Source organism: Denticeps clupeoides, chromosome 20 (assembly GCF_900700375.1).
Source record: "Denticeps clupeoides chromosome 20, fDenClu1.1, whole genome shotgun sequence".
Lineage (NCBI taxonomy): Eukaryota > Metazoa > Chordata > Actinopteri > Clupeiformes > Denticipitidae > Denticeps > Denticeps clupeoides.
In genome coordinates this window covers 12,012,593-12,034,295 of record NC_041726.1, presented here as the reverse complement: position 1 = coordinate 12,034,295, position 21,703 = coordinate 12,012,593, and the positions used below count along the sequence as shown (strand labels likewise).

Genomic DNA, 21,703 nt, shown 5'->3' with positions numbered 1-21,703 from the left:
AATTTAAACGTTGGGCAAGCACTGAATGGACTTTTCCAATAATCAGAAAAGATTCTGAGCAAGTGCTGCATTTTATAACAAGGAATACCTTACCAATCCTGAGTTGCTGTTCGGGGTCATTTAAGGAAACAGCAGGTTGCAGCGGCCGATTGTGAATGTGTGATGTCAGGTAATCGATGTTTATTACCTCTACGGCTATTAAACAGATGTTCTTTTTTTAAAGAACAGCAATGTCAGCTAATTTGGATAGATCGCTGCCTCCAACCTTGAGCTTGCTGTTTCATATGGTGACAATGCGATCTTACAATATTGCATATTCCTACATTTAGAAATATATGGTCGTGTTCATTCGTAAAGTCCTTCATGCTTGTGGTCTTTTTCACTGTTTTTAATCAACATTCCTGATACCAAAATCTGTATAAACCAATACAGATTCAACCAATGTACAGCACGGGCTTAAAGAGTCTGGATGTGAAATCATGGAGATCAATGCATTTTAAATAATAAGAACTTTATAAATCAATTTTTTTGTATCTGACAAAATAAGATAGAAGACCTGCATGTTATCCCTGAGCCTTGTGCAAAACTCATGATGAGGTACACAAACATACACATTTTGAACTAAAACACTGAAATGGCAAGTCTTTGCAATTTCTTGAAGAAGATGCCTAAAGGTACCCATAAAATAAAACAAGATTTTATTAAACCTGGATGAGAATTGCTATTTACGCTCAAACTTGTACAAGGTGCACCCAAACCTATTCACTCAATAAAAAAATATAAAATATTACAAAGTGGGTGGAAAAAAACATAAAAACTCCCTTCTGTACCATTTTTAATCCAGGTACAGCATAGCGTTGAGTGTAGCCCCGACCACTGAGCGGTTCTCAGAAGCTCTTACATTAACGCTGTATGGAGTCTTTAAATGTCCTCGCTGGCAGGCACTGGAGAGCAACAGCAGGCCCATTTGGGCGCTGAGCATGATGCGGTCCTGCCCAGATCTGGTGACAGCCTCGGAATCAATCCGAATCTGAGAGGATGATCACTTCTGGTTCATATTGGGTTGACTTGTTCACCTGTGGAATTAAGTGTTAAAAAGAATTCTCTTCATTCCACCTCTATGGGGCCAGAATTGTGGCATTTATACTTGTATGTGTACTTTTCACTTTACACCCATAAAAAGACGTTTGCTTGCATTGAAAACAGTTTGTGTTTGCAAAATGCTGAACAGAAATACGCCTCAAGCGATCTGTATTTTTATTTTTTTTTTTACCATTACAAAATATGAGGTGCAAATCTTGAAACTGTGTTCAGGAATCCAAGCACTCTTGTAAATACCAACCTGCGAGTGCAAATTCAGACTTGCGCGACCAATCCTGGCGCAGAAGACGCCGAGGGCGCCAGAGCACAACATTACGGCCAGATGGTGTAATGTTGATGGCAAGTGGTCGGTAGTCTGGGAGTTCTGATTAAAACAGAACTCGCCGGCCTCACTACTCGACATCTTGCCGTAATGTTGTGCTTAGTCAGTTGCCAGGATTGGTTGTTACCTTACCTGCAGCTTTGGGATTGATTAATTTCCTAGCCAATTGATTGGTGGGTATGCCAGCAAATATTTTTCTGCCAGCGATATGCAAGTTGGTGCCAAAATGATTTGTGTGCGCAAGTCTGAACTTGTATTTGCAAGTTGTTATTTGCATGAGCGCATGGATTCCAGTTTGTATGCAGTTTCAAGATTTGCACTACGTATTTTTTGTATTTGAAAAACATTCTATCTTGTTAAAAATACAAAAGCACTTGACTCATATTTCTGTTCAGTAATTTGCAAATACATTTTTTTTATTAGTGTGACCAAACCTCTTTTTATGGGTGTATATGTGTAAGTGTATATGGCACAATTCTGAACACCATTCAAATAGTTTGATTGTGATTTACTCCCCACCATGTGTATAAATGAACTGAACCATGCCTGAAACTCTTATTTATGAACTCACCTTATTCTTCTTGGGTGGCGGAGTTGACTGGGAGCTGCTGACTATCTGCAATGCTGGGTCCTCGGAGGTTGAATCTGCCTGCAGGGGGCTGCTAGCCACGCTCACACCCACAGAGTCACTGCAGGGAAGTTTCCAATAATTCCATTGGTTGAACACTTTTATGCAAGGGTCTAAACACATCAAGCTTTAGAACTTATCTGGTCCAAAATCAACTCTAGCACAAATGACTGAAAATCCTAAATGCTGACCATGATAGAAGTAAAGCACAGTAGACCACCAGCACCACTGTAACTACTGATTGTAAGTCGCTCTGGATAAGGGCGTCTGATAAATGCTGTAAATCTAGATCTCACTCTTGTAGATGACTGGTAGTTTGGGCAAACTGACCACTTGAGATGGGTGGCTAGTTGGTAATAATGATTAAAATGTTCTACCTGCTGCTGTGTTTATGCCTCTTCTTGTCAGTCATTTCAGAGCTGGTAATTCTTCCCTTGCGTTTTCTGCATAAGCGCTGGGATTTGTTGTTCTCTTCATCACATGGTGATGGTACTGATGTGTCCTGATAGGTCGAGACCACCACAGGCGATGGTGGCAAAGAGTCCAGATTGGTTGTGATTGGCTCAGTGTGACTGCTGACAGTGGGGTGGCTGGAGACACAGGAGTTGCTGTCGTTTTCAGACTGACTGGGGCTGTCTGAAATGGAGGTGTTTTGGGGTGCTTTGTGTATCATAGCCTCAACTACAATAGTGTTTCTGGTCATGTACATATCCTCAGGCTCCCCTTCTCTTTCCTCATCTTCCTCCTTGTCGTCTTCATCCTGGTTAGAGGATTTTACTGACGTTAAGTCCCCGTTTTCTTCAATCTGACTGTCAGAGACATTTGTCTCGTCATCCTTATCATCATCATCATCATCATCCCCCTCAACGTCTGGGGAAAGAAATGGAATAAAACAGAAAAGTAATTAAATTCCACGAGAGCCTGGGGAAGGTGGGTTAACTGAACAAATCACAGCATATATCAAGTCAAAAATTAGCCTACACATGTTCAACCATCCCCGCTGTCTAAGCCAAGAATGTGATCTGCTGTCATCACACAGTCACTGTCTTGAAGAGCCTCAAACATTGCATGATATCTCACTGTTTTTAATTGTGCTCTACAGTTTAAAAAAAAAAAAAAAAAACTTTTTAACCCTAGAGACAACTAGTAATGCATCTGCAGACTGGACGAGGGAAGCAAAGTGAGCATAAATGATCTTTGGGAATTTTCTTGATTGTTTGGTGAGACTTGAATTGCTCCATCTGCAGGTATTTCTTACCCGGTCCCTCCTGGGCTTTGCTGGCCTCGATCTCTTCTTCAATATCAGGGTCAGAGGACACATCATCTTCCTCATCTTCCTCTCCATCATTCCCATCTTCATCAGATCCTTTTTCTGCATTTGGCTCTTCCGCTGTGTTTGAGGTGTCCTATTTGAGAAAAGAAAGCCCCTAAGTTCACACAGTTCACACACACCACAGTACCAACCAACTTTATTAATAAAGCACTTTAACATTCAGTCCTAGGACCCAAAGTGCTGTACATCGAATTGAAAGAGAGAGAAAATATATACAGAAAAAACTAAAATCATAAAATAAGGTATGACTAGGCTTGTAAGGCTGTCAATTTGGCAGTCAAACTTAAGGTCAGCATCCACCTTTACCATTAAATTTGTGACTGTAGGCCTAATATATTGAGCTAAAGAGCCTAACTCTAGTTTGGAGGTCACAGTGGAACACCCAAACCATTACCTCTGTCTTATCATCATTACATTTTAAGTTATAAGACAGCCAGGCCCGTAAGTCTTCAAGACATTTTAGTTTAAAGGGACATAGATCTGACAGTCATCTGCATAGCAATGGAATGCTATACCAAGTATAGACCCAAGCAGGAGTAGGAATAAAAGAAAGGACTTAAAACGGAGCCCTGGGGGATACCATACAGAAGGGGAGCAGAGGGAGACACATGGTCACCCAAGCTGACACAGAAAGTTCAATCCTTCACACAAAGACTTGAACCCTGATGCCCACCCACTGCTCCATGAAACATGAAAATAAAATGACCCACTGTATCAAAAGCCGTAGTCAAATCTAAAAGTACAGTAATAAATATATTGTTAAAAATTTTAAAGCACCAATTCAGAGCTGTGTAAAGACCTAAAAGGGACTGACAAACCTCTAAAATATTTTTGCTGGAGCAGGACACAGAAGGGCCATGAGCAACAGAAGAAATAAAGGCCCTACTAGAAGAGACTCTTAATGGAAAAAGAGCAGGAAGATCTCACAGGCAGTAAAAGAAAGTTCAGAACTCTGTGTTCTTGAAGCCCCAAAGACAGAGTCAATGATCCTAAATGAAACCTTAGGATTGTTATAATTAAATAACAATGACAAGAACATTCTTCTAGCTTCTTTTTTATGGCCGTCTGAAAAAGATGCCAGCAGTCCTTTAATCTTTGAAAAGACACATTGTCCTCTTTTCCATTTATGCTTGGCACGTCGACATTCACGTCCTATCGTTCAGCCAAGGCTCAGATTTGATTTCAGGCTGCAGGGTTTTTGATGGTGTCCAGTACAGTCTGGCAGGTTGAATAAAACCAAGAGCTCATCTCCCGTAGAGGAGTTAAAAACACACAACGCCGCCGAACAGTAGCGCAAGGTTTCGCTGTAGTGTAGGCAAGAACAACATCAAATATTACAGGGCTAAGGTCAGAAAAGACCGTGTCACAAACCTCCAGGTTAAAAACAGGGAGACCGGGTGAAAGAACAAGATCCAGTGTGTGTCCATGTTCATGAGTCGGAGCAAACGCGCATCGCACAAAATTAAAAGTAGTCACTCTCTCACCACGTTCTTGTTCTCTTCCTGCTTTTTTTTCTCTAATGCCTTTTGTCGTTTCTTCCTCTCTTCCTCCTCAATGTCATCCTGTTGCTTTGCGTATTTGGTGATTACTTCATCCAGGCCAGAGATGGCCACCTGCCTGTTCTTCTGCAGCGTTTGACGTAAGGACAGGTCAGCAATGGCAGGGTCGGAGGCTAAAGGGGCAAAATCACAGACAACCAGTCAACTACTTCTCCGCATGAGCACTGGTATTATTACTGCATTTGTAGAGTAAAGATATTAATAAAGCTGCCAAATAAATATTCTGAATGAATGAGTGACAACAGTCATGAAAAAGATCTCATTTATACCACCAGTTGGACCTATTCCTCATGCTGCAGGGTTGACTACAGGGTACGATTTACTTAAATACTCAATTGCACTACTATGTAGACAAAAACTGGAATTCACTGGTCTTCAATTCTACATCCAACCTGTGCAATATAAGGTTGGTAATGGAGTGGCGTGTATTTATTGTTCTTTATTAGAAGTTTCTTACACCTCACTGAATGCCACTGTACTTCACTGTGTTTCTTGTTTGCACCTTTTGTTGAATGTAATGTTCAATGTCACTACACGATGCATTGCAGCCTCCATTCCTCCTGAAAATATCTCGTCTACGTGGTGACAAACGAGCAATTGCTCAAAAATACTGAATCTCCACAGAGTGCAGCTGAAGCACTGGTACCGCTGTCATCAGAAGCTCCCGCTTCCGTGTGTCGCCTCGTATCCATATCCGGTACGAATGTGCCTCACTATGTAAGCGCCCTTACTCTGACTGTAGCTGTCGGTAAGGCGGGAGCCGAAGTTGTACACCAGGTCCAGGTGACGCCTCTCCTGCAGAAGGTTGCCCGTCTCCTGGAAGGCTTCCTGCGCTGTCTGCCTCACCTGGTTTGGGGTGAGCAGCAGATTGTGGCGCTGGTTGGTGCGCTGCACCAGCTGCATTATGTCCCGGAAATCTGGTGGGTTTTCCTTTAAATCGGGACGGTTGATAAAATGCTCAATCTGCGGGAAAAAACATTTCTACATGAGGGACGCTTTCTAATACAGTGTCATCAAAAACAGACAGAAATGTTTTAACTCGTCATACCTTCTTGTTGATGACAGGGTGGCGTGATCCCTTGAACACAATCCGCTGCTCGATGACTCTGCCAGTCAGAGTGCTGCACCCTTTCAGCTCACAGAGCTTATCATAGATCTTCATCATCTGTATGTAGCCAAACAAATGAAGAAATTAATTAGGGAAATTGTCATTGTGAAGCACAGGACATGGTGACACAATGAAATGTGTCCTTGGTGAGCAGTGTGTGTGGGGACGGTACTTTGCTCAGTGGCACCTCAGCGTCTTGGGATTTGAACCAGCAACCCTCTGGTTTCCTTACCCGCGAGGCCACCCACATGTTGATCCAGGATGGCATGGCCACCCCGACAGGCCTGCAGCTACGCAGAACCATCATTTGATTCACTGTGTGTTCTGACAGCTTTCTATCAGAACCAGCATGCACCTTTACGGCCAACAACACTCGCTCTTCTACTGGATCAGATGATAGTCCAGCCTTCACGCCTTCTTTGGTCTACTTTGTTTTGCAAGTCCTGACCAATAATTGCAGCTCTGGAGATGCAAATCACAGGTTGCTCAATGCTACACTTCATCCCCGACTTCACGGTCTAGCCACTGTAATGAGGTAATCAGTCTTATGTCACCGGTCAGGGGTAATAATGTTATATGTGTGGAATTGGTGAAAAGATGAAGAATTTTGTTGGGCGAATTCATAAGGAGTTTATTCTGGTAGAGCTGGAATGGAAAAACAGAAAGTAAGAACGGGAATGAGAGAAAGAGAAACTGTAAGCAGGTACGCTGAGAAAAAGAAACAGAAACTGTGTGCGTGAGAGACAGATTCGGTTGAACACATTTTTGAAGAAAAACTTTGGAGGTGCGAAAAGTTGGAAAACGAAAGAGCAATTTTGCTGCAGGTGTGCCATGAGAGAGTAAAACAGTTCAAATAGTTTAATTCTGAGACACGCTGAAATGTGGTTGGAAATGCATGGCTGAGATTCCTGACCTTCCGTTTGAGTTTGTGCTCCTGGATGTAGCTTGAATCCTCCTCACCCAGCTCATCCAGACTGAGCTCCTTCTTCTGCAGACGATGAATCTCCTCATCATACACCTTCAACAGGTTCTCCAGATACGCTATCTGAAAGACCACAACAAAAAACAAAAAAATATGAGAAAAGATGATGTGATTCAAAAGACAATGTAAAAAAAAAAGTACATAAACAGGTTCTTTACTGAGATACCCATCATGCACCAAGAGAACTCAGGTGGATGGAAGGAGATGAGACTCAAGCACCACACCAATTTACATTCTGTTAGTGGTTAAATTAAAGGTCACCTGACATGAAAAGTTTTTTTTGCTTTTATATTGGTCTTAGTGGTCCCCAAATACTGTATCTGAAGTCTCTTTCTAAAATCCAACCGTGCTGCAGAATTACAGCCACTTTGATCCAGTCCCACAGTGAGATTCCCCCAGGACGCACCGCTTTGGTGTCTCTAGCTTTAAATGCAAATGAGGAGGAGAGAGGTGGGACGAGGAGGAGCGCGGCTTATAGAAGAATCACAGAAATTATGCCATCAACACCATTCACCAACAACAATGTTTGGCGCAGACAGGAAGTCATGTCTGAGTTTTTCCCAGAAAAAAATATGACGACATAATGGGCCAAATTCCAGATCAGACCAATGACCAAACACACTTAACACCAATCACCATTTCTAGCTACTGCAGGTCCATAGACAGGCTAGAGGAAGTCATATTAATGTTAAATAATCTCACAAAGTGAATTTTTCATGTCAGGGGACCTTTAAGCCCATAAACAGGTACAGCGACTCTGAGCAAGAGTTCAATAAGAAACATTTCAGGCTCTGCATTTACAAATCCGCAAGACAAGTAAAGGACGAGCACAAAGGCACACAGTTTACTGACCTGTCTTCTGGATGCCTTTTTGACTTTCTTTTCCTCCTCACCCGTAACCCCGTCCTCATCCGGCTGTGCCGAGGTAGATGGAGCCTCGATTGCGTTGGCCTCTTCCTCCTTCATCGGCCTTTTCGCCCCTTCCTCAGCTGCAGGCGCTAGTGTGGAGAGCCTCCTCTTGGTGGAGTGCTGCTTGAGAACGGTGCACAGCTCATTGATGTAGACGAACGTTTTTGTCTTGTTCTCCTGGGCCTTGGTCAGGCAACGTCCCAGCGTGTTCCGGAACTCCACCGAGGAGAGGAACTCCGGCGTGGCCTTTTTGTGCTTGGCCTCGAGGAAGGTGAGGACCTCGGGGCAGTCCGTGGTCTGTTGCTGGCAGTATTTAACAAACTGAGTTGGGAATAGAGCACAGGGGTGAAAAGAGGAAAATACGGGATGGTAAAAATGTGAGAAAGTATAAAAGGTACTTTATTTAGCAAGCTCTCCTACCTCAGCAAAAAGGGTCTCAATCTCCTTCTGCAGCACAAAGCTACTTTTTTTTGCCGAGGCGAAAGGAGACTGGGTGATATGGGTGGGCGCGGGCAACTGGCTGTTTAAGGTGATCCGTCTGGTAGTGGGAAGAGAGGAGGAAGATGATGGCTCTGTTGATGACATCTGAAGATGCTCGTCTTCCTCATCATCGTCCAGGATCACAATGCTGTCCATGATCACAACTCCGTGGTCGTTTCTGCTCCGGGTGAAATGATAAAAGAAAATGCAAATAGGATATACACAAGTCATCCAATTTAGAACAAAACTGAAGAATCAAACTAAGAAAGCGGTTATTTAAAACTCAAACAAGGCTCTTCAAATCAGTGAACTTTTACTCCAATTACAGTATTTCACTCTTATTTTATTTCACTTGGTTCCTTCATTCCTGTAAAAGAGCATCTCAACAAGCTGCTTATGATCAAAAAGTGAGAAATACAGAAATTCTGAAGAATCTGACTGAACCAAATGTCTTTCGTATAAATACGAAATATTTGTGTCCTACGTTTCTTCACAGCAACCATAGGCTTCTATTGAATTTGGTGTCAATTCTTTTTCGACTGGTAGGGTTCCTCTTCTAACGAAGCGAACTGAAAACCGAACAGAAACCGATGCTGACCGTAGCCGTTCTATCAGCAGTATATCTAGTCGGTGTAAACTGGTGACCGGGCTGCTAATATCGTCCGGGGTCAGTTTAACCACCGACCGCGTCCATCTCATGACAGACACGATCATTGTTGTTTTTTCAATTTCTCGTCAATAAAATGAAAACTGTGCGACTGCCGACCGGTATTCGGGCAACGAATCCCCGTACCGTTAATACACAATTCCCTGCGGTCGTGTTTTAGTATCTGGCCTCTTCGCGTGATGTTTAATCTTCGGTGTTTCAGTATATAAAGGTACAAATATACCACAAGGTAGGTTAGCAGACTAGCTCATTCGACAGCTTTCCTTGAATAAACGCTGAACTCTGAATTCAGGCGACGCTCTTAATTCCAACCCAAGCGAACAGAAATATTTTACACGTTTTATACTCCAAGCAAAGCACCTCTAACGCACCATTTAATTTAATTTCTGAAACTTACGAGCTTGACGCAGGACTTCCAACTTGAACCAGTGAACGCGAGAGGGAACCCGGAAGCATCCGGCTCACTGATTCGCTGGTCTCCAGTAAGAGCGCCGCCCATTGGCTCGCGGTGCTTTGATTACTTCGGCGGTGTCGTGAAGCCGCTTCCTCGTGTTGTCCACTGTTCCTTTGTCACCAAACCGATCGGTCACCAAAACTGATCGGTCGTTCGTCGTTATGATCACCGAAAGAAAGCAGCGCATATTTTTAGGCTAGATGATTAATCCATTAGGAATAATCTTCACTTTAATGTGGTTATTATAATATGTGAATTCAGTGACATGGAAAATACAATTTTAATAAGCTAATTCTAAAAACAACAGTACAAAAAAGTAATATTGGTATTATTACTTGTCATCATATAACTTGTCATCATGCTCCCATGTTTGTACACCAGATAGAATAAAGGGAAATGTCATCTGACTGCTTTGTAATAAGGAATTAAGACTATTTTTTTATTTAATTTTATGAACATTTTATGTTTTATGAACATTTAAACACATAACAAAAATCAAGAAAATTAAACAAAATCGCTCAAATTTAAACAGTAGTGCCTTCATAGATAAAAAAAACACAGAACAATAGTTTCTCCAGAAACAAACTAAAAGTAGAAAAAAGTTGTTTTTCCAATATATTCCTGACTTTATACACTTGAGTGCATTAAAATACATTAATATTACACAGCTCTTTCTATTATGGTCCTCCTGTTCAGATTTCTTTCTGAAAATGAGAAACCAGAGAAGCAGGTAAGAACATGTCGACAGACTGGTGGTTGCAAAATTTAAAATGATTCGTTATGGAATTATATTGCCAATAAATCCCTTTCCCAGACAGAAGTGATACAACAGCATAAAGAGAAATGTACCTTCTCATTTCTGTCCAAATCAGTAGTACCTGCACCAAAAAAGAAGTGAACATAATAATGCAGCTGTCCACAGAATTGCAGAAACTGTAATTACGAACAGAGGGGTGAGGACAAGCTGGGTGCATGATCTCAATAATGGCCAGAATTATAATTGGTAATTAAAAGCACATACTGAAAAGCTTTCACCTGGTCCTCACCCCATGAAGTATGCATATGAGTCAAAGCTAAATATATAACATTAATAGCAGGCTTTCAAATAAGTAGGTTTCAAATGTAAATGGTTGGTATACCTGATGAAGTGAAAGTCCAAGAAATTATTTTAATCAGACCATAAAGCACCAAAGCCACAGCAACCATCGCCATAGAGTCCTCAATAGAGGGAGCACTTACTCCTGTTAGATTAACAAAAAGTAAAACATTGTTATAACTATAGTAACTAAATAAAGTATTTGGATTCAAATGCACACAGGCTTCTTACACATTTTTACAAAATAATTTTCACGACTTTTCAATTATTCTAAGGCAAATTTTCAAGACCATATGTTCTCTAAAATTTCTGTGCAAATGTGAAAAAAAATCACTAAAAATCAAACTACATTGAAACTACATTGAATAAAATTTATGACAACCCTGAAAAGAAGTGTTTCTTCCCCCACGTTCACACAGCCAGAGCCAGAGTAAATTACTCCAGAAACAAATAGACATTTAAATTTAAATTTACATGGCTTTTAAAAGGAGACACAAGACTGTGGATGTGCTGGAATATTGAAGTAACGCACGCAGCACCACAGGACGTGGTTCACTGCATAAAGTGAAAGTGAAGTGATTGTCATTGTGAAACACTGCAGCACAGCACATGGTGACACAGTGAAATGTGTCCTTTGCTTTTAACCATCACCCTTGGTGAGCAGTGGGCAGCAATGACAGGCGCCCGGGGTGCAGTGTGATGGGACAGTGCTTTTCTCAGTGGCAGCTTGCAGATCGAGGTTCGAACCGGCAACCTTCTGATTACGGGGTCGCTTCCTTAACCGCTAGGCCACCACTGCCCCTAAAACCAGGGGAGAGCACTACCAGAAATTATGCAGTTGAGATTCCCACATTTGGGGAATTCGCAGGGGTTGGCACAGCTGGAGTGCGATGCCTGAGCCTCGCCCTGGGTGAACCGCCTTCTTGATCACGTTATCTCCCCTGCAAAGACACTACAGACCTGTGCTAGTTTTAAACATTGTAGTTGTAAATGTAGAAACTTTTCTTGTGCAGTCTTCCGGGAACTATGTTCTTCTTTATACATTCACGTGTCAATCAGACTTCAACTACTTTTCCTCGACTTTATATGTATATTTCGTATTCCAAACTTTTAAGGTCTGGAAAATTCTCTTTTCAAATTCCATGACTTTTCCAGGTGTTTAATGACTGCAGGAACCCTGTGCACAGAAACTACGGGATGGGCCAGATCATGAGTTCTCCATCATGTGTATTTCTATTGTCACCTACCGATGATATTTAGAGTCACATTGGTCCTTCTAGTTCCACCTGCATGAACAGCCACACAGGTGACCTCTCCTCCACGTCCGAGGTCCAGCCTGGCCAAATTCAGCTCCAGTTGGGTGCTCTGGCTAATGGTTCCATCAGATGCCTGACGATGGCCTGTCACACTGCCCTGGCCCAGGGACAAGGATTTACCATCGAATCCCACAAACTCCCAGGACAGATCCAGAGTGAGAGGGAAGAATCCTGACGCCTCACACTGCACAGACACAGACTGGCCGGGCACAACAAGAGGGAGCGGGTTGGGGAACACGGAGAGGGATGGGAGCTCTGAAGAAAAAAAGAGAGAAAAAAATAAATATAGTTGGCATAAATATATCACTCATTTAATAGCCATACAGTCTATTAATTTAATTAATTTAATTTTGTAGCCTTCAAAATTACAGACACTGTCACACAGTAATTAAGTAATTGCCATTACTCATTTATTAATTTCCTTACTTCCTAACTGTGTATAAGTAGTCTGTTCTAAACATATAATGAACATGATCTTTATGTTTTATTCTCCATTTCTGCCCATAAAATGTTTTTTTTTATGTCTGCCAGCATTGAAGAGATTTAGAATGTCATAATACTACTGTTATAATATTATATTTTTATAGATTAACTAATTCATATGATTTTTTAAACTAAAATCTGCTTCACACGGCAAACAGTCTGTCCTTGCTCGTAATTTGTTTCCAATTTGTATCCCATTTGTTTCAAATTATAATATTTTGCATTTGTGGTCATTTGTCTGTCATGTACACAGGCTCATGCACATAGGTTCAGACCTGCCCGAGAGCTACTTAAGTTGTGTTTTTGAGCCTCAGAATATAGTACCCTTTCTGCCTCTTGCCTGATCTTAAGTGTGACACATTTTCAACTGTTAAACAGTCATTGGATATTGTACTGTATTGTACTGTATATTGTACTGTACTGTATATATTGTATTGTACTGTATATTGTACTATGTTGCTTGAGAGACACAAACAGCCACGTGGCTACACCCTTTGTTCAGGGTGAAAGCACTTGCCTAATCTAAAAATGTGAATGCTGTAATAATCAGAATGGAAGTACACATAGAATGGCATGATATTTAAAATATTTTGAGGCACTCATGTGAATTTAAACAAAAAAACCTAATAACATCTCCACCCCCCACAACACTGAGTATTAGGGTCAGTGTCTGTGTCTGCGTGTCATATCGTTTACAGCCGCAGGCACTCTGGTAAGTCCCGATCCTGTAATGTGCACTTGGCGTGGCTTCTCTCGCACTTCCTGGTTGTGGTTACCGCCTCACCTTCCCTCCCCAGGTCCTCTCGGCACGGATGGGGATCAGCCCTGGTGTAGCGAGTGCAACCGCAGAAGGTGGTGCCAGCATACTTTATTTCACTCCGAGACCGAGAAGGTCCCCCCTTTTCCCTTCAGAATTTTGCGTTTCATTAAACTGTCCTTTTTTTTTTGTTCCTCTCCCTCCGACCTCGGGTAAGACAGATAAGTGCACTTATTTTAGCTGAGTAAGTGCACCTTATTAACATAAAGAGATGGGTCGTGGTAAGAATCTCGAAACGTGTGACCGGGGATGGTGACCCCTGACACAGCTTCACCTGGCATCTTATATAACACTGAATAATAAGGCATTGATCCCTCTCTCACACTACCATGAAGTACTAGCGGTTCTAGTAACTGTACATTTTTCTGTACGTATACGTCCTCACCCACTATCTCCAGGTCCATCGTCACCTGGGCCAGTACGTTAGGCAGGTACACTGTGCAGATGTAGGTTCCTGAATGGCGGACCTGGGCTTCCTCAAGGACCATTGATGCATTTCCCGTCTTGTACAGGGCATCCAAATCCAGCTCGGCGCCCGTTTCAGTTGTGTCAGCAAAACGGTCATTTTTGGCATCGTAGGCAAGGACCAGACGTCCCTCACCCCGGAACTGATAACGCCACTCCACAGAGAAGCCCACCCCAAAGAGGGGAGAGGATGGATCCACCCAGAAACCACAATCCAGCATCACTCGCTCGCCCAGTCTGGACTGGACTGCAGCAGTTTTGCTGATTATACTGAGGATCACTGTGTGAAAGAACAAATGACAAGTGAGGCCCTGCAAAGGGCGTAGAGAAAATAAATAAGAACTTAGCATTTATTGACACCAGACACTAAAGTTGGGAAACAAGTAAAAACATAATTTATTTAAAACATATTATTTATGCGCTGTGATATTCCTGTGTGTTTTCATAAACTTGTTTCCAAATAACGTGATGTTCTAATATCCAAATTTACTTGAATGTATTTCCAGTAACATAGATATGCTGAACTACCAGTTGTAAGTCGCTCTGGACAATGGAGTATGACAAAAGCCACATATGTAAATGTGCATGTAAATGACTGTCCCTTAGACAAAAAGCTATTTGTGCACTGCACAATGAACATAGAAAAGGGGATTTAAATAAAAAAAATACTATTTATCCAAAATGTGGAATGAAAAATATTGTTTTATTTTGTATAATTTAACAAATTAGCAAGATTCTAATGTATGCTCAGCTGTGCAAACAGGTGTTTTAGTATAAGTTATTTTCTGTGGGTACAGCAGCATGATTTACCACTTGGCTCCTGGGATCCTGAGGGAGCCCGCATCACATTGGACAACACCAGCTTTCCATCGAGGCCCTGCGCAGACACAGACAACCACTCTGCTTGCAGGTAGATGGGGCTCTGGGCCGTATCAGTCAGGGCTCTGGCCCATGGAACAATGGAGGGCTGTGGGCTGAAAGGGTTGATCTCACACTGGGGCTTCTTCACGCTGCCCTTAGGTCTGTGGAGGGGGAGCTGGCAGAAGGAACCAGCAGGGTCTAGATGACAGGAGAACAAACACAGGGCATGAGAAAGGGGATTTTACTCATAACAAGCACATACAGACATAAAATGTCCCGACACAGACTAGACAATCAGGAAATTGGGATGATGCCATAGACAACAGGAATCTCCGGACTGGAATGTGGAGCTGGAGTACCCCCAGTGTCAGGACTGTGTCACGAATTCTACTTAATTTAATCGCATAACAAATTAATAAAATGTCAATAATCAGTATATAGTAAAGTCCTGGCACCACTGGTTCACCACATGTCCCCATTTCCTTGTGTGTCTCGTCGTCTTAATCTTTCCACTACCTTGGGACTCATCTGTGATGCGTGCCTAATGTATTCAGACTCGGCTGAGGGTTGTTTTGATTTGTGTTTTGGCCACTGTGCATATTTTCTGTTCTCTGTACTTTCATAATTAAACTTTCACAGCATCATACACTGTCTCACTTCAGTAGTGATTTATATAAACTTATCTGGGGGCAGCGGTGGCCTAGCAGGTAAAAACATATACATGTATAATATAATAAGCTAAACTGGTTACAGTAAACCTGAGCACTGACCAGTGACGTAGTAGATTCGGGCAGGGCTAATGTCTGCAGGAGGAGGGTGCTGCTGGGTTTTGGATTCCTCGCTGTGTGGCTCAGTTCTGATGAACATCATGGACTTCTCCTGGCTCATAGCTGCCGAGAAACCTCCTCCTCGTCCTGGTTTCTCCTGGACAAACCAGCACTCCATGTCAGGACATCTGTTTCCAGATACTGTGGGAGATATTGAGGCTGTAACAGCACTGCTCTACATGCAGCCACAAAATTAAAACAAACTACTGGTGGGCCGTTATCGGCGTTAATGTGCTGCGTTAACGTGAGACTCTTATCGGGCGCTAAAAAACAATATCGCTGTTAATCTATTCACAAAGTTGGGTTGGGAGCTGGGTCTATACTACGCAAGCTATTGTGCCGGAGTTAAATGGTTACACTAGATTTATAAGCAAAAAGTTATTTCTTTCATTTTAATTTATGTACATATTAGGAATATTTTGCATGTGTGTTATTTTGTGAATATTTTTTAAATTTTCTTTTAATACTGTATATTGTAGAGAGAGGTGCAGAAAGATGCGATGTTCTGACGCGACCTTGCTTTTTTGTACAGAATACACTTTGCACAGAAAATCTCTTGGGTGTCAGCTCATCATTTGTGGTTCAAGAAACGAAATCAAAAAGTTACACAACACAGAAGAAGAACCGCTACACTATGATGACTTTCACCTTGATATTTTAGCACGGATGTATACCTAGCCGAATTGCACTGTAGGGGGCGAGAACGAGTCTTTGAACTGTGAAATGACCACATCAAACGTGACGTGGTAACATGGATGCAGCTATTTAACTGAATAAACAGTTGGTAAACACAAGTACATCTTATTGAACATAATTTATTTTCATCACCAATTATCATAGTAGAACAGCTTTCTCAAGCAGTTTGTGATGCATTTTGGAAACAGGAGATGAGCCCCTGGTCTAATGCGCCACCTGGCTTGAGAAACCCGTTCTCAAAGACTTACTTACATTATTTGGGTAGCACACATATTCTCAATGCCTTCGGCAGAACTCAAATGAATTCAAATTAATCTAAAATATAGATTAATCTAGATTAATTTAGATTACCCACCTCTAAAACAAATGCATAAAATTTGTGATCAATTCACCCCTGAGCTGACAGAATATATCCCCATGAACCCTACAAGACTTGTGAAGGTCTACCGGGGCACTGGCTTCCTGTTAAATTCTAGATTTCCCACAAAATGTTCCACCTGACATACAAATCTCTCCATGCCTTTGCTCCGCAGTACCTATCGGATCTACTATTCCCCAAACGGCCTTACATATACATTTATAAAATTTAGCAGACGCTCTTAATCAGAACCAGTTACAACTTCCTAAAATCTAATACTCTCTCAAAGGCCTTTACAACGTAGTTATCTGTATGTACAGTGATCCTGGTGCTGTATAAAACGAAGTTGTTGTTGTGTCCAGCAAAGATGATAAGATGATGCAACCAACAATTCCCACAGATGTCCGATCTGGGGAATCTTGAGTCCATCTAAACACTATGAAGGGACATACAGTAACATCCACATGATGCCCAGAATTACAACCAATTTGGAGCTGCTCTGACCCACACTTGTCACAAGTTGCCACAAGCTGCTCATCATATAATGCTCACAACATGAGCATTATAAATTCCACATGTATTTGCTTTTCTGTGCATGGACACCATAGAAATGTAATTTCAAGATCCTGTTCACATAGAATATGGCAACGTTTGCATCTCAATAGTATATTTATTTCTTCGAAATGCGCAGGTTTATATTCAGATACCGGCTACTCACCATGAAGGATAAGCGCTGCAAACGCGATAATGCAGATTTTGTAAATAGTCGAGAACTCGCTCATGTTTGCGCTGTTGTTCCGTGCAGCGCCCGATACCAAATGTCAGAGTAAAAATATACAAAAAAAAAAAAAAAAAAAATCCCCGTAATTTCCCCACAATAACCGGCTTCTACTTTCGATTCTGGCGCGCATGCGCGTCACGGCGTTGATCGCGGATGACGACGCCGGAGGGCGTGGTGCGTCACGTGATTTCTAGAAAATAGAAACTTTAACCGCCCCCCCACTTTACGGTAAATGCGTTTATAAGAAAATTATTATGAGGTGTGTCACCACGTGCTTTAACTAAAAATGACCACAGCATAGGGTTCAGTGTACTATATAGCGTATGATTATTAAAAAATGTATTACATAAAAAAAAAATCAACATTTCTGTCAAAACCTCTAGTAAACACTTTCATGAATTGTCACATGATCATTGCTTATGGTAATTAGTTTGAAACATGCCCTGTTACAGATCTGATTGGAGCTGTGACGCATATGCTGCTGCAGCATACTGGTTATGTCCTCAGTTCGAGTCACTAAATTCTACAGGGCAGTGGGTTGCCACTGAGTAAAGTCCCGTCCCCACACACTGCTCCCCGGGTGTCTGTCATGGCTGCTTACTGCTCACCAAGGGTTGAAAGCCATGTGCTGTGCTGCAGTGTTTCACAATGACAATCACGTAATTAAAAAAAACCCTGTTGTCACTATCAGAACTAAGTTTAACAATTTTCTTCCAAACTTTTAATATATGGCTAAAACTGCTAATTTATACTTGTTAGCACTTCTCCTTTAATTTAGCTTTAATTGTGTGAACTATATCTGACTGGTTGAAAACTCTACAGCTATGCTCAGATGTGTTTCTGCACATGTAAGAATTATTATTAACATTAATATTCTGCTCCTGGTCCTTAGACAGGATTTTATGTGTTTACATTATACTCACTGTTTGGGGTGGCCACAGTGGATCAACCGGTCTGGTCTGTCCACACAACAGAAGTTTTAAGCTGGATGCCCCATATAATGCTTATATACTGTTGTCACACTGGGCAAGAATAATCAGACCCAAGTGCGAAATATAACATAAAAAGCTTTTAATGTACACAAGGCACAAGACACAAAACATGACGGCCTCTATTATTCCATTTACAGCATTTATTACCTTTTGAAAGTACAACAAAACAGTATAAACTAGGTGCTAGGGCACACTTTACTGGGGTACGAGGATCGGTGCTGGCCGGTGCTGATTAGGGTCCTTAATGCTGGCTGTGATCAGTAGAAGGGAGATTAGGAGTGAGGCAGTGAGGCTGGAGGTAGGACAACTGTCCAAATTAGATGTTATTTGTTTCTGCAATATAGAATGAAATAAAAAAAAACATTAACAATATTGACCCTATAATATATATGCAGAAAATATGCTGTAAATGGATGACCTTAATGTAAGTGGTATTTATTTTTACTGTTCACTTTTGCATTTTTATAAACCTGTCTTGACACGTCTGTGCTTTTTGAACAGCTGCTTGGGTCATTATTTGTCTGGGCTTGTCTTGTTTGAGTTAATGTAAAGCTTGTTTCTGCTTCTTCTGTAGTTGCATTTCACCTCACCTCTTCACACAAGGTGGATCCTTCACAGTCTAACACACTGATATTATATATTATATATATATTATAATAGTATGATATCAGTATTATAATAATAACTGTATACTATTAGAATAATATTTGTATTTATGTATTAATTTATTTTGTGATCGCACTATTGGGAGGGTCTGTGTGAAACAGTATTTCAAGTCGCTGTATGCCGTGTATACTGTTGTACTGACAACAAATCTCTCTTGAATCTTGAATATCCTGCGTTCTGCTGTTTATTTTGTGTGCAAGTAGTGAAAAAAAAGGTGAAAAAAGGCTAAACCTAAAAGAACTGAAGTAATCTGACACCTAATATTTTAGCAGTTTTATTGCTGTAATGTGAATGAACCAGGTAACAGCAGGATTTACGTCAATGCAAAATTATTAGATTAATTATTAGATTAAGTTTTTTTAAAGTTTAGCCAGTGTTCACTTTTTACATTTACAGCATTTATCAGCCTTTTTCCCAGCGTAACAACGTAAAATATTCAGTATTAAACCAGCATAAACCTTAAATTTAAACTTGGTTCATCTGTTGTCATTTGACGCGGGAGGAGCTTCGGTGAAGAAATGACTTCTGCTCAGGATTTAGTGGCGCTACTGGTCTCAACCAACCGGGTGTGTTTTTTTTTGGTAGCGATCGCAGGGACCTCCAGCTCCTCTAACGTCTGCAGAGCGTGAGGATCTAATTCTTTTCAGGGCGATGTGAGGAATATCGAACAATCTGTCACAGTCATGATCCTTCTCATCCTGGTCTTTCATCTTCTGGTCTTTAAAAGCGATCTTGCATCAGGAGGTTTGTGTTTTTGCTTAAATTATTAAAATGGTTATATGGTAAAAATGTTCATATATGGGTGTAGCTTTCCTGTGTTGTTAATTTTGTATGTTCTTGTGATAATTCATATAGACAAACTCCAGAACAGAGAATATTAAATGGCGTCTGTTATAAAAGCCGAGAACACAGTAGACGGAAGATGGGCGGGTATGGGGAAGGGGGGAATAAATGCGATTCTCCTCTACATCACGTTCATCTACATTTACAGTATTTATCAGACGCCCTTATCCAGAGCGACTTACAAGCAGTAGTTACAGGGACAGTCCCGCCTGGAGACACTTTTGTTCGGGGACACAGTAAGTGTCTTCACGGAGAAGGACGGACATGGCGGAAATGAACCAGGTTTTGATTGACAGGGCAGTTTCTGACCAATCAAGAGTGAGTGGGCGGGACTGGAGAACCTGCAGCCCCGACTTCTACCCGGACTTTAGTGACGCTACTTGTTTCAAACAATTGGTTCTAAATCATCACGAAGATAATAGGATTTTCCGCGAGGTTCTCTGTTGGTCTAATGTGGGTAACGTGTGAGGATGTAGTCATTTTTAAAGGTGATTTTTAAAATGGCTTTTAAAAGTGATCTTGCTTCAGAAGGTGCCTTTTTGTATATGCTTCAAAATCCATATATATATGTGTTTTTCCTATGTTGTAAATCTCTTGTGATATTTGATATAGACTAAATCCCCAAAGAAGAATACAAAATTGTGCTTATGCTGAAATAAAGTCGAGAACAAAAGAAGAGGAAGGAGCGGAACCTACTGTATGAACATATATTGCTGTTTCAGTATTTCAGTATTGACTGGAATCCTCAGTGTAGCACAATAGTAATTATATACCAAAATATTAACAGTCAGGGTGGGGCTCTTATTTATGGTGCAGCTGCTTATGTGACTGATAAACAAGTTTATTAAATTTTTGGTTGTTTTAATAATGTGAAAGTGTTTAGTTCAGTCATAACACAAAAACAGTCTGGTATACTTGAATTGATGCATTTTATTTGAAGGTAAGAATGAAGATATTTCTCAAAAACGTTTATTTCTAAGACTGATTGGATTTATGGATTGTATGTGTTGACAAAAATGGATGTTTAAATTGAGCAACTTGTTGGCATGGCTGATCTCAGGGTGTGACTGACTAGATAAAAACAAGTGTCACGCCGTGGAAAATAAGCAGGGTGCGCAATGAAACTCCGGTCCGAGTTGCCTCTTCCAGATCAGATCATGATAAAGCCTCAGCTACACTGCGTGCAAACAGCACAGGACACATGAGACAAAGACATGAATACAGCAAAGCAGAAAAAACAAGAATGTGACAGAACAGGACAGACAGGAGCAGTGATCTGGATTGTGAAAACAAGGAAACAGAATTCAAGCTTGTCTCTTTACTGGATTAAATTTATATTAAATAATCATAAACACAAGTAATTATTACATTGTGCTTCTGTTTTGTCTGTATATTTTATTATCCATGTTGAAGTGGTATGAACAGATAATCTGGGTTCGTAATACTTTTCAGCGTTTTACAAACATGACAGAAGAGTAGATTTGATAGAATTTATCAATAACAGTGTTAACGAAGCCATTTTTGATTGTGTTCTCAAACTGTGTCAATATTTACAGCTGCAGTGTGTATAAGTTATTATTCTTAATATCCTCAATATAGAACCTTGTTATCTTCACTTGCTGTGTGTTTGACTGCGGCACATCCTACATCAAGACAACACATATCACAAGTTTTTTTTTACCATCTAAGCACGTACAGGTTAATAAAACAAAATCGTAAAGCACAAAATCCATTAATGATGGCGATTATTCAAAGTGGATCTGATGTGTACTTGTCTTTGTTGGCATTACTAACAGATTGTGGTAATAAACAGTACAGAGCAGTACAGAGTTTCAGCAGGGTCACCAGCAAATACATAGCAGATATGAATATAAAATGAATGAAATGCATGTTTATGTTGTTTCTTGCACAGTAATTATAATATTTACTTAAGGAAGGGTGTATTTGAATATTATTTAC

At 41.0% G+C, this 21,703-nt stretch overlaps 3 protein-coding genes and 1 non-coding gene across 4 annotated transcripts in view; 1 reads left to right on the top strand and 3 right to left on the bottom strand.

The window, feature by feature from the left end:
* Nucleotides 1-494: 494 nt before the first annotated feature.
* On the bottom strand, nt 495-9,559 carry daxx (death-domain associated protein). Its single transcript, XM_028963689.1, has 11 exons — nt 9,487-9,559; nt 8,363-8,600; nt 7,886-8,263; nt 6,965-7,096; nt 5,992-6,108; nt 5,675-5,906; nt 4,869-5,056; nt 3,310-3,457; nt 2,429-2,921; nt 1,995-2,112; nt 495-1,076 (listed from the first exon to the last, which is right to left on the bottom strand). Exons 1-11 carry the CDS (start codon nt 9,543-9,545, stop codon nt 1,020-1,022), a joined length of 2,160 nt encoding a protein of 719 aa, XP_028819522.1. The 5' UTR covers nt 9,546-9,559; the 3' UTR covers nt 495-1,019.
* A 399-nt stretch (nt 9,560-9,958) lies between these two features.
* On the bottom strand, nt 9,959-17,299 carry LOC114770089 (tapasin-like). Its single transcript, XM_028963729.1, has 8 exons — nt 17,181-17,299; nt 15,352-15,549; nt 14,531-14,779; nt 13,641-14,000; nt 11,887-12,210; nt 10,683-10,784; nt 10,393-10,421; nt 9,959-10,247 (listed from the first exon to the last, which is right to left on the bottom strand). The coding sequence occupies exons 1-8, from the start codon at nt 17,242-17,244 to the stop codon at nt 10,236-10,238; spliced, it is 1,338 nt and encodes a 445-aa protein (XP_028819562.1). The 5' UTR covers nt 17,245-17,299; the 3' UTR covers nt 9,959-10,235.
* On the bottom strand, nt 11,433-11,595 carry LOC114770905 (U1 spliceosomal RNA). Its single transcript, XR_003743496.1, has one exon. It is a non-coding gene; the product is annotated as a U1 spliceosomal RNA (small nuclear RNA).
* Nucleotides 17,300-19,413: 2,114 nt separating the features above from the next.
* Nucleotides 19,414-21,703, top strand: part of LOC114770097 (major histocompatibility complex class I-related gene protein-like) — a 74,037-nt gene continuing 71,747 nt past the window's right edge. Inside the window, exon 1 of the mRNA XM_028963745.1 lies at nt 19,414-19,645. Within this exon, the coding sequence (XP_028819578.1) occupies nt 19,585-19,645 (61 nt within the window). The 5' untranslated portion in view covers nt 19,414-19,584. The remainder of the gene's footprint in view (nt 19,646-21,703) is intronic.

What these genes read in the sequence shown, in the direction of transcription:
- daxx (XM_028963689.1), bottom strand. Translation starts at nt 9,545, where the DNA reads ATGCTTCCGGGTTCCCTCTCGCGTTCACTGGTTCAAGTTGGAAGTCCT. An exon ending in GGAAGTCCTGCGTCAAGCTC is followed by an intron (nt 8,601 to 9,486) that starts GTAAGTTTCAGA and finishes CACCCGGAGCAG; the next exon opens with AAACGACCACGGAGTTGTGA. An exon ending in CGCCACCCAAGAAGAATAAG is followed by an intron (nt 1,077 to 1,994) that starts GTGAGTTCATAA and finishes TTAATTCCACAG; the next exon opens with GTGAACAAGTCAACCCAATA.
- LOC114770089 (XM_028963729.1), bottom strand. Translation starts at nt 17,244, where the DNA reads ATGAGCGAGTTCTCGACTATTTACAAAATCTGCATTATCGCGTTTGCA. An exon ending in CCGAATCTACTACGTCACTG is followed by an intron (nt 14,780 to 15,351) that starts GTCAGTGCTCAG and finishes CCTGTCATCTAG; the next exon opens with ACCCTGCTGGTTCCTTCTGC. An exon ending in AGGATCCCAGGAGCCAAGTG is followed by an intron (nt 14,001 to 14,530) that starts GTAAATCATGCT and finishes TCTTTCACACAG; the next exon opens with TGATCCTCAGTATAATCAGC.